We start from the raw sequence: 12,604 nt of genomic DNA, 5'->3' as shown, positions 1-12,604 counted from the left end.
GCAGAGGAACCAGAGATCAAATTGCCAACATCCGCTGGTTCATCGAAAAAGCAAGAGAGTTCCAGAAAAACATCTATCTCTGCTTTATTGACTATGCCAAAGCCTTGGACTGTGTGAATCACAATAAACTGTGGAAAATTCTGAAAGAGATGGGAATGACCACCTGACCTGCCTCTTGAGAAATCTGTATGCAGGTCAGGAAGCAACAGTTAGAACTGGACATGGAACAACGGACTGGTTCCAAATACGAAAAGGAGTACGTCAAGGCTGTATATTGTCACCCTGCTTATTTAACTTATATGCAGAGTACATCATGAGAAACGCTGGGCTGGAAGAAGCACAAGCTGGAATCAAGACTGCTGGGAGAAATATCAATAACCTCAGATATGCAGATGACACCACCCTTATGGCGGAAAGTGAAGAGGAACTAAAAAGCCTCTTGATGAAAGTGAAAGAGGAGAGTGAAAAAGTTGGCTTAAAACTCAACATTCAGAAAATGAAGATCATGGCATCTGGTCCCATCACTTCATGGCAAATAGATGGGGAAACAGTGGAAACAGTGTCAGACTTTATTTTTTGGGGTTCCAAAATCACTGCAGATGGTGATTGCAGCCATGAAATTAAAAAACGCTTGCTCCTTGGAAGAAAAGTTATGATCAACCTAGATAGCATATTAAAAAGCAGAGACATTACTTTGCCAACAAAGGTCAGTCTAGTCAAGGCTATGGTTTTTCCAGTGGTCACGTATGGATGTGAGAGTTGGGCTGTGAAGAAAGCTGAGCACTGAAGAATTGATGCTTTTGAACTGTGGTGTTGGAGAAGACTCTTGGACTGCAAGGAGATCCAACCAGTCTATTCTGAAGGAGATCAGCCTTGGGTGTTCATTGGAAGGACTGATGCTAAAGCTGAAACTCCAGTACTTTGGCCACCTCATGTGAAGAATTGACTCATTGGAAAAAGACTCTGATGCTGGGAGGGATTGGGGGCAGGAGGAGAAGGGGACGACCGAAGATGAGATGGCTGGAAGGCATCACTGACTCGATGGACGTGAGTCTGAGTGAACTCCGGGAGTTGATGATGGACAGGGAGGCCTGGTGTGCTGCATGGGGTCGCAGAGTCGGTTACGACTGAGCGACTGAACTGAACTGAACTGAAGGCCCCCAGCATAATAGTTTAGTAAATAGTAATTTTTTTCCATCTGATTATGGTTAGATTCTGACTTTCTTGCTTACCTTAAACTGTAAATGCTCTCCATTTTCTTTAGAATAACAATAATTAATAACAGCAACAAGGATTTACTGTATTGCACAAGGAACTATGGGCTTCCCTGGTGTCTCATTGGTAAAGAATCCACCTGCAACGCAGGGGACGCAGGTTCGATCCTTGAGTTGAGAAGATCCTCTGGAGAAGGAAATAGCAACCCACTCCAGTATTCTTGCCTGGGAAATCCCATGGCCAGAGGAGCCTGGCGGGCTGCAGTCCATGGGATCACAAAGAGTCAGACACAACTGAAGTAACTGAGTATGCACACGGGGAATTATATTATCTTGTAATAAAGTATAATGGAAAAGAATAAAAAGTGGATTTGTAGACAGTGTATTAAAAAGTGGAGACATCACTTTCCTGAAAAAGGTCTGTATGGTCAAAGTTATGATTTTTCCAGTAGTCATGTACAGATGTGAGAGCTGGACCATAAAGAAGGCTGAGTACTGAAGAATTGATGCTTTTGAACTGTGGTGTTGGAAAAGACTCTTGAAGAGTCCCTTGGACAGCAAGGAGATCAAACCAGTAAATCCTAAAGGAAATCAACCCTGAGTATTCATTGGAAGGACTGATGCTGAAGCTGAAACTCCAGTACTTTGGCCACCTGATATGAAGAGCTGACTCACTGGAAAAGACCCTGATGCTGGCAAAGACTAAGGACAGGAGGAGAAGCGGGTGACAGAGGATGAGATGGTGGGATGGCATCATCGACTCAATGGACATGAGTTTGAGCAAGCTCCAGGAGATAGTGAAGGACAGGGAAGCCTGGTGTGTTGCAGTCCATAGGGTCTCAAAGAGTTGGACACAACTGAGCGAATGAACAACAGCAACAACAATGTACATATATGTACAGCCAAATCACTTTGCTGTACACCTAAAACCTAATACAATATCGTAAATCAACTATACTTAAAGAAGAATAACTAGCCAGCAATCACTTGACCTGTGTTATTTTAATTATCCCTCACAACAGGGTTGTGAGGTAAATCCTGATACTCCCATTTTAAAGGGGATGTTGAGGGTCAGTGAAGTTAATCAGGGTCCTAGAGGTCCTGTTCAGTTCAGTTCAGTCCCTCAGTCGTGTCCGACTCTTTGCAACCCCTTGAATCGCAGCACGTCAGGCCTCCCTGCCCATCACAAACTTCCGGAGTTCACTCAGACTCACATCCATCGAGTCAATGATGCCATCCAGCCATCTCATCCTCTGTCGTCCCCTTCTCCTCCTGCTCCTAATCCCTCCCAGCATCAGAGTCTTTTCCAATGAGTCAACTCTTCGCATGAGGTGGCCAAAGTACTGGAGTTTCAGCTTTAGCATCATTCCTTCCAAAGAAATCCCAGGGCTGATCTCCTTCAGAATGGACTGGTTGGATCTCCTTGCAGTCCAAGGGACTCTCAAGAGTCTTCTCCAACACCACAGTTCAAAAGCATCAATTCTTTGGCGCTCAGTTTTCTTCACATCCATAGTGAAGTCCAACTCTCACATCCATACATGACCACTGGAAAAACCATAGCCTTGACTAGACGGACCTTTGTTGGCAAAGTGATGTCTCTGCTTTTCAATATGCTATCTAGGTTGGTCATAACTTTTCTTCCAAGGAGTAAGCGTCTTTTAATTTCATGGCTGCAATCACCATCTGCAGTGATTTGGGAGCCCAAAGAATTAAAGTCTGACACTGTTTCCACTGTTTCCCCATCTATTTGCTATGAAGTGATGGGACCAGATGCCATGATCTTCATTTTCTGAATGTTGAGTTTTAAGCCAACTTTTTCACTCTCTTCTTTCACCTTCATCAAGAGGCTTTTTAGTTCCTCTTCACTTTCCGCCATAAGGGTGGTGTCATCTGCATATCTGAGGTTAGGTCTACTCTAATCACATGAGCCCTTTGAAGGCAGAAGGGTAAGTTACAGAGACACGAAGCACAGGGATTCCATTCTGGCTTGAAGATATAGGAGGCCATGGGAACAGCCCAGGATGTGGTTTCTGGGAGTTGAGGGTGATCCCCAGCCAAGAGCCAGGAAGAAAATGGGGATCTCAGAACTATAATCACATAGAACCTTGTTCTGCCAATAACCAAATAAGATTGGAAGTCAATTCTGCAGAACCTCCAATAGGAGCACAGCCTGGCCAACACGTTGATTCTGACCTCATGTGACCCTATACAGAGAACATGGTCAAGCCCACCTGGCTTCTGACCTACAGAACTGTGAACTAACAAACGGGTGTTTTTCAGCCACTGAGTTGGTGGTAATTTCTTAGGCAACAGTTGAAAACTCACAAGGGCAGGGACTACTATGATCTCATTTCACAGTTGAGGAAGTGAAAGTCTGCAGGGTGACACAGCTGGTAAATGGCAGAGGGCTTCTCAAACAGGAGTTGAACCCAGACAGTCTGGCTTTTAACCACTGTGCTGTGTTCTCCATTTGTATTTGTCTATAACAATCTCCAACACAGATAGTGTAGTTGTTTTGAAAAGCAAGGTGGGAGCTATGTATAGAATATAACTGTTTGAAGAATGAACTTGTGGTTCATTAGAGAATGAACTTATGGTTGCCGGGAGAAGAATGACGGGAAGGGATAGTTAGGGAGTTTGGAATGGGCATGTACACACTGCTGTATTTAAAAAGGATAACCAATAAGGACCTACTATACAGCACAGGGAACTCTGCTCAGTGTTCTGAGGCAGCCTGGATGGGAGGGGAGCTTGGGGGAGAATGGACACATGTATATGTATGGCTGAGTCCCTTTGCTGTCCACCTGAAACTATCACAACATTGTTAACTGGCTGTACCCCCAAGTTTAAGAAAAAGAATATTACTGTGTGAATATATAAAGATGAGTAGGAAGAACATACTCACTGGCCGGCTTGTATGTGGCAGAGTAGCTATAAAAAGATTCAAGGATTGTACGATTATTTCCCAGGAGGAGAAATGGGTGTCTTGGGGATGGAGAGGGAAGGAGATTTTTCACCATATATTGTTTTGACTTCTGAACTCTGTGATTATATAACCCATTTAAAAAATGGTGTCCTCAATAATGAGAGGAATGGGGGAAAAGTTGAGAGACATCTGAATAGATGGAAAAAACATTCTCAAAAGGACTCAGAATGACAGATTAACTGGTCTGTAGGTATATTAATTTCCTAGGGCTGCCATAACAAAGATGGAGGGTTTATACAACAGAAATTTATTTTCTTACAGTTGTGGAGGCCAGCAGTCTGAGATCAGGGTATGAGCAGGGCTTTTGAGGGCTGTAGGGGCAAGGCCTGCTTCCTGCCTCTCTCCTTGGCTTATAGATAGCCGTCACCTTCCTGTGTCTCTATGTTGTCTTCCCTCTGTGTGTGTCTGGGTCCTAACTGCCTTTTTATAAGGACACTGGTCATATTAGACTAGGGCCCACCATAATGGCTTCATTTTAACTTTATTACCTGTTTAAAACCTCTATCCAAATACAGCCACATTCTGATGTACTAGGGCTTCGGACTTCAATATATGGATTTGGTGAAGGGACACATTTCAGTCCATAAAATGAACATTTAACCCAGGGTTACTCAACACTGGGGACTGGATAATCCTTGGTCTCAGGGCATTGTCCTATGCTCTGTAGAATGCTGAGCAGCATCTTTGCCCTCTACCTACTGAATGCCAATACCATCCCCCCACCCAACTCCATTATAACAATCAGAGACGTCTCCCGAGGGACTTCCCTGGTGGTCCACTAGTTAAGAATCTGCCTTGCGATGCAGGGTACATGCGTTCAATCCCTGGTCAGGGAACTAAGATCCCACATGCCACAGAACAACGAATCCCACGCACCACAACTACTGAGGCTGAGAGCTCCGGAGCCATGGGCCACAACTACAGAATCTGTGCACCCCAGTGAAAGATCCTGCATGCCACAACTAAGACCCAATGTAGCCAAATTAATAAATATTTTAAAAAAATATCTCCAGAAATGACCAAATGTCCCCCTAGTTGGGAACCCCTTCTAGCCCAGCTGTGTGGGCAGCTGGGCCAAGTACATCTGGCTCATCGAGAAGTTCTGCACTTTCATACACAGAATCATGTACTGTGAGAACCACAGCTGAGACCTAGGAACCCAGCCCTGCCCTGGTGGAGACCTGCATCTGCTTAGGAGGGGAGTGGAGAGGGGAATGATTGACCTCCAGGAGGGAAGGTGATTCAATCAATGGGAAACCACTCTGAAAACAAAAGTGCTGGGTTCAGGGCCCAGAAAATAGAGGGATTTTAATGGCACCAAAAGCCTCATGAATCCTCTCGTCTCTCACATCCAAGAAAACCACCTTTCCTAGCTTGTCGGCTCTCCCCTGTACTTAGAGACAAACCACCAGGCTGAAAGCTCGTGGAATCTTGCCCTCTGGAAACCTCTCATCTGGGGGCTGGCTATCCAGACTGCACTAGGAGTCAGTTATGATGATTTCAGACACAGGAAGGGCTTTCTCTTTCCTGTTCTGATGGGAAAAGACAGGAAGTTGGGCACGTGCTGTGTTCTTTGGAGAAACAGCTTGGCTAAACTTTTCCTTGTTTCTGACGTAGCTAGTCCTATTAACCATCCAGCAACTGGATACCCACTCTTCTACCTTCTGATAACCTTAACAGGATAAAAATGACCATTTCAGACATGAGGAAGCTGAGGGCTCCAAAGAGTGAGGTCACCTGTCCAAGGTTGCATAGGCAATAAGTGTCCGGGAATCAGGATTGGAACCCAGGTTCGCTGACCCTACAACTTCTCATCAGCTCAGCACTGACTCAGCTGTCAGTAGATGTCAGTTCCGCAAGTACTTCCTCTACCCATGCGTGAAGTCGCTTCAGTCATGTCCAACTCTGCGACCCCATGGACTGTAGCCCACCAGGCTCCTCTGTCAATGAAATTCTCCAGGCAAGCATATTAGAGTGGGTTGCCATGCCCTCCTCCAGGGCATCTTCTTAACCCAGGGATCGAATTTGGGTCTCTTACATCTCTTGTATTGGCAGGTGAGTAATTTACCACTAGTGCCACCTGAGAAGCTGGTAACTAGGTTTGGGTAAGGTTAACACAAAAGCAAGTTTTACTCGCGGAGAATAAGGGAGTGCATGAAGGCAAGGAAGGCGTCTTACTCATTTTTATATTCTCAAGGTCTAGCACTGCCTCTTTAAGCAAATAAGTTCCAAATAATGTCAGTGGGATTGAGGAGAGAAAAGGGAGGTGGCTGAAAAGAACTCTACATGGGGGAAGCAGCAGACCTGGTTTTAACCTCCCAATAGGAATTTAACATGAGGCTCTTCATTCAGCCCTTAATACCTAAGGTGTGTTTCCTGCATCAAGACAGACCTGATAGTCCTCGTCCTCGTGAGTCTATACTCGAGTAACAGAGGTAAAAAAATAAACACAATTCAGTCATTTCAGATACTGGTACATGCTAGAGGAAGAAATAGAATGGTGATGGGATAATGCAGGCTGGGGACCACCACTCTGAACAGAGTGGTCAGGGAGGTGACAGACTCTCAGAGGAAGTTACACTGGAGTGACACTTGAATGATGGGAATGGGACAGCCATGGAAACATAGAGAAAAACCTCCTCAGGCAGAGGGAGCAGTAAGTGCAAAGGGCCTGAGAGGGAAGGTGCTGGCTGGTCCAGGGTGAGCAAGGGAGAGGAGAAGGTCATGGCTGATGAGGTCAGAGAAGTGGGTGGCAGTCTGATTGGGCAGGGCCTAGATGTATGGGTTGTATAAGTTATCTAGATTTATGATGATAAGTGGCTGCTCTAGTCATCCAGCCAGGGTGATGGTTTGGGGCTGAGGTTACAGATGGGTGGTCATCATTGTTAACCCCACCTCCCTTCTTGGGTGGCCAATGAGCCTGGAGATCCTGGGAGGCCCAGGTGTGAGAAGATCCTGGACAGACTCTCTGGTGTCTGGAGGCACGTGGGGGGATCAGTGGCTCATCCGGCCTCACACATCAGGGACCGTGGGGCCATCAGGCAAATCCAAATTCCAGAAGCCCTTCCAATACAATGATTATAATATTAAAAACCAACCTACCCTCTCAGTGGACGGCGTGGAGGTGCAGAAAAGAGCATCTGTGTTGTGAGCCATTAGGGTCCCTGACAGATGTGTGCCTTCCCCTCCCCCCACCAGCTGCAAATGAAGACCCATCCTTTTCTTCTGCCCAGACAAGGATTGATGAGGATTCGGGAGAGCACTCAGACAAGCAAGGAAAGGCTGCGAACCTTTTCCAAGCCTGCAATTTATCTTGAGGAGACTATTCACATCACTCCTTACAGGCTGGATTCTGCTCTGACCTGGCACATTAATCTCGCCGAATAAAATAATAATAATCAGAAAAAGGGAGTTGGATAGTTGCCAGGGAGGCATTAATAACTGTCGCCCACACCTCGGTGGTGCAGAGAAGGGGTGCCAAATCCCATCCCCGCCCCGACCCCCAGCAGTGCCCGTCAAAGAAGAAGGAAGTGAGGAAAACTTTGCTTGAACCTTGGGGGGATTTTCGAGAGATGGTGTATGGGGACATCATTCCTCAGTCAACACAGGAATTTCCGCAGGCAAATGCAGAGAACTTCCCTGGGAGGGAGTGTGGTCTAGTGATTCAGAGCGATCCTGGAATCAGACTGCCTGAGTTCAAATCCCCACACAGCCATATATAAGCTGTGTGACCTTGGGCCTCTTCTTAACCTCTCACTGGGTTTGTTTTTTCCTCTGGAAAACAGGGATAAAACTAGCACCTGCTGGGAATGTAAAATGGTATAGCCGCTATGGGACATAGTGTGATGGTTCTTCAAAAAGTTAAACACAGAATTACCATATGACTCAGCCATTCCACTCTTAAGTATTACCCAGAAAAACTGTTCAGAGAGATCCTTGTGCACAAATGTTCAAAGCACCACTATTCCTGATAGCCAAAAAGTGGAAGTAACCTGAATGTCTGTCAATAGATGAATGGATAAACAAACGCTGGTCTCTCCACACAATGGAATATTATTCAACCATAAAAAGAAATGAAGTGCTGACATCTGTTACAATGTGGATGAATCTTGAAAATAAGATGCTAAGGGAAATAAGCCAGACATAAAAGGTCACATAATGTATGATTCCATTTATATGAAATGCCCAGAAAAGGTAAATACATACAGATATAAAGCAGATTGGTGGTTGTCAGAGGGAAGGGGGAGTGACTGAATGCGTATGAGGTTTCCTTCTGGGGTGATGAAAATGTCTTAAAATTAGATAAAGGTGATGGTTGCCAGTGAATGTACTGAATGTCACTGAATCACACACTTTTAAATAATTACTGGTTAATTTTATGTTATGTGAATTTTACCTCAATTTTTAAAAACCCACAAAACAACAGCACTTGCCTTCTAGAACAGATGTCAGAGGAAAATGAATTAGAGCCAGGCCTGGCCCACATGAAGGCCTGACTCCGCATCAGCTGCTCCTACTGCCATGGGCATTATTATGCTGGGGTTTGCAATCTCCGGCAAGTTATTTAACTCAGTGTCTGCTCCGTGCATGCAAGGAGATATAAACAGTATCGACCTACCAGGATTGTTAAGATTAAACAAGACAATGTCTTCAGCAGACTATCAACTCCATGAGCATGTGGATTTTTGTCTACTTTGTTCACTGATATACCCCTGCGCTTAGAACAGTGCCTGGCACACAGCTGGCATTTAGCAACTGTTCTTGAACAAACGGCAGTGCTTAACTTAAACACGGCCTGGTTCCTGGTGGTTGCTCAGCAATGTTTAGTTGTATGTATTACTATTGGCCTGGCGGATGTAGTTTTTGAAGGTCCCCGCGTGTTCCTTTCTAGCACAGGAAGTGAGTACTACTTTGCCTTGCAGATTTTGGTGTCTTCACAACAGGGTGTCTGGACATCTACCAGACAGACATGAGAAGTCTGAGCTGAGCTGACAATGGAGTCTAAGCTCTCACTGCAGTTACAAGAGGAGGTGATGAGAGTTAGTGTAGCTAGCTAGACTATCAACTCATCCACTCACCCATCCATCTACCTACCTGTCTGTCCATCCTTCTAAATCTCCATCCAAATCTCCATCCATCCATCTAAATCTCCATCCATCTATCCATTCAAATCTCCATCCATCATCTAAACATCCATCCATCCATTCACATATCCATCCAACATCCAAATATCCATCCATCCATCTATCCACACAATCACTTGATTATCCATCTATCCACATATCCACCAACCTTCCCAGCTATCGATTCAATTCATCCATTTACCTATAGAGCCATTCATCCATCCATCTACTCCTCATATCTACATACAATGAACATTTCTGAGTGCATATCAGATGCTGGTGATCTATCAACAAAGAAACCAAATGCATTCATTTCCTGTTGTCACAGAGGTTACAGTTGAGCAGAGCAGGCAGACAATTAAACAAGCAATTACGGTCAGAGTGGTGAGTGCTGGAACGGGGGAGAACAAGGCGTTAGGAGAGCCCCAGTAGGGGCTCCATCCCTCATCCAAAGGGCAGGCGGATGTCTAAGAGGCTGTGATCTGCAGGAGGAGCGTGAATTGGTTGAGACAAGAAAGGAAAAAGGTCTTTGAGGTAGAAGGATCAGTGGGTAGGAGAAAGGGGAGCACAGAGCCGGCTCTGGAAGCTGTATGGGTTAGTTACTCAGCATCTCTGTGTTGAAGGTTTCTCATGTGGAAAATGGGATAAGAGCATCTGCCACATATCAGATTGGGACTAGCTGGTGTATGGAAAGAAATGAAAGAAGTAGGGTCTGGTCTAGCGGAAGCCCAGGTTCCTCGTCTGTGGATTCAGCCAATCTCATGTAGAAAATCTAAGGATGTGGGACCACGGATGCAGGAGGACAACTGTAAGTGGCTTGAGCATCCGCGGATTCTGCTATCTGAGGAAAATCCGGGAACCAACCCATCACAGATACTGAGGGGTGACTATACTCAGCTTTTCATCTGGAAAGAGTTGATCATAATCTCTCTGTCTCTCTCTCTCTCTCTCAGAGGGGTGCTGAGAGCCTTACACAAGTCAAGACATAGAAAAGAATCTAGCAAGAAGCAGAAGGTATTAGGTGATGAGTGACCATCCTCTGCCTGTTTTCCTTATCTTCCTCCCCTAGCTACTTTGAGGCAGAGCTTGGGCCCTGAAGCTGAAGTTCTGGGCTGGAGTCCCAACCCTTACCACATAACAGCTGCTTATCCTTCCATCTCATCACCAGTGAGAGAAATAGTATCTCCCTGGGAGGAATTGAAGAGGCTACAAAAGGAATTCATACATAAAGTGCTCTTAGACCCCAGTTCGATTCCTGGGTCAGGAAGATCCCCTGAAGAAGGGATAGGTTACCAACTCCAGTATTGTTGGGCTTCCCTGGTGGCTCAGATGGTAAAGAATGTGCCTGCAATGTGGGAGACCTGGGTTCAAGCCCTGGGTTGGGAAGATCCCCTGGAGGAGGGCATGGCAACCCACCTCAGTATCCTTGCCTGGAAAATTCCCTGGACAGAGGAGCCTAGCGGGCTATAGTCCATGGGGCTGCAAAGAGTCGGACACGACTAAGTGACTAAGCACAGCACAGTCTCAGGTTCACAGTCGGTGCTCAATAATTGCAAGCCACTGTTATTCCAGGCTGTCAGTGTTGAGCCAGCTTCCTCACATGCCTGGATTCACATCTCCTGCCTTCCACCAAGTGTCACAAATGCTATGAAGGAAAAGGCTCAGGGCATCTAGAAGTGACTGAACCCAAGGAGGGGGTCGTGGGAACTCTGTTTTGTGGCTGGTTGATCAGAAGCACAGGTGACAACCTGGGGCTTGTGACTGGCCATCTGAAGGGACAGGAGACGTCTGGTGGGACTAAGCCCTTCTCCCGTGGGATCTGATACTATCTTGAGGTGGATGGTGTCAGAACTAGATAAACTGCTGGACACCCAGCTGGTGTCAGAGAATTACATGATGTGTGGAAAACCCGCATGTCTGGTGTCAGAGGTAGTGAGCATGTGTGTGTAGAGAAGAAACACAAGAGTGTGTTTTTCCTACACACCTGGCCAGTGATTTGACCAGCTGTCACTGAAAATGAATGGTCAATTCCAACTTGCTCTTCTGCCAACCAAGGCCTGGGATAAATTTTGAGCTTTCTGACCTAATGATGATGTCTCTTCCTAACAGTGTCCAGTTCTCTGAATTACAATGATTATCCCCCAAGACCTCTTCATACCAACACCTGCTGCAGACCTTTCCCTGAGATGACACTGCAAAGAATCCTTGTCACCAGTTCTCTTCCTCCAGCCATGGCAGGCATCACTCATAGATCACAGAGTTCTTTCCTCCTGAGCCTCAGTTCCCCCTACAGAACATGCCACAGAAGCCACGAAGAGTGAGACCTATGAGAGCCACCCTTCCCTGGGAAAAGCAGGACCCAGGGCATGTTGATGTGCTTTTTTCCCTTCTCAGGAGAAATTTAGATGAAAACGGCATCAAGGCCAGCTTTGGACAATAAGACTTAGGGAACGAATGCACTTGGAGAGTAGGGACGTGACAGGAGGGTGATGACAATAAAGAATGATGCGCAGCTTCAAGCAACGATGAGAGGTGGGTTACCGGATCTACCAGCTCAAGTTCTGTTCATTTGATGACCTGACATCAGCTCTGCTCAAGTCCAACCTTTCTTTCTCCAGGAGGCGCACTAGAACCCCTGCATGATCGGTGTGATGGGGGCTGCCACCTGTGCCTACCTTGGACTTGACGGCCAGGATGATCTTAGGCAGGGCCACGACGAGGCACTTGAGAGCGATGGTGATGTACTTGAGCACAAAGTCTGCGATGCCCACGATCCACAGCAGGTCGAAGAAGTCTAGCGTCTCCAGGTTGGGCTTCAGGAATATGAGGCTAGGGGAGGAGTCAGAGTGTCAGAGTGCTCATTTAGGATCACTGGCCCTTGGCAGCTCCTTCTACTCACTCTGGGAGCCTTGTAAATATTACCTGTAGAAAGAGCACTAAACTGCGAGTCAGACATCTGTGTTCTGTTCCTGAATATGCTACTAACTTGCTGTGTGACCTCGGGTGGCTATCTTAACCTCTCTGAGCCTCAGTTCCCCTGAGAATTGAATGATGAGCTTGGCCTAGAACATCATAAGTTAAAGTGCCCTCCAGTTTTATGGGTCCACAACAGGCTTCACAAGAGAAACTGGAAGGGAGGGAGGGGAAAAAAGCTGACCAACACCATGAAGGAGGGAGAGAGAGAAGCAGGGAGGAAGGTTTGATGTGTGACAGTGTGCTAACCCCTTTACTCACTGTATCTTATTGTTCTATGCAGTAAGCATTGCTTACCCTCACTTTAT

The 12,604-nt window shown here is 46.1% G+C and overlaps 1 protein-coding gene across 4 annotated transcripts in view; it reads right to left on the bottom strand.

The window, feature by feature from the left end:
* Positions 1-12,604, bottom strand: part of RNFT2 (ring finger protein, transmembrane 2) — a 62,288-nt gene that overhangs the window by 30,091 nt on the left and 19,593 nt on the right. For all 4 annotated transcript variants that reach the window (XM_044930134.2, XM_006043041.4, XM_044930136.2 and 1 more), the window contains one exon: positions 11,999-12,152. In XM_044930134.2, coding sequence (XP_044786069.1) covers positions 11,999-12,152 — 154 coding nt within the window. The remainder of the gene's footprint in view (positions 1-11,998; positions 12,153-12,604) is intronic.

Source organism: Bubalus bubalis, chromosome 17, assembly GCF_019923935.1.
Source record: "Bubalus bubalis isolate 160015118507 breed Murrah chromosome 17, NDDB_SH_1, whole genome shotgun sequence".
NCBI classification, from domain to species: Eukaryota; Metazoa; Chordata; class Mammalia; order Artiodactyla; family Bovidae; genus Bubalus; species Bubalus bubalis.
The sequence above is the reverse complement of the archived record's forward strand: the minus strand, read 5'-3'. Positions and strand labels throughout refer to the sequence as shown.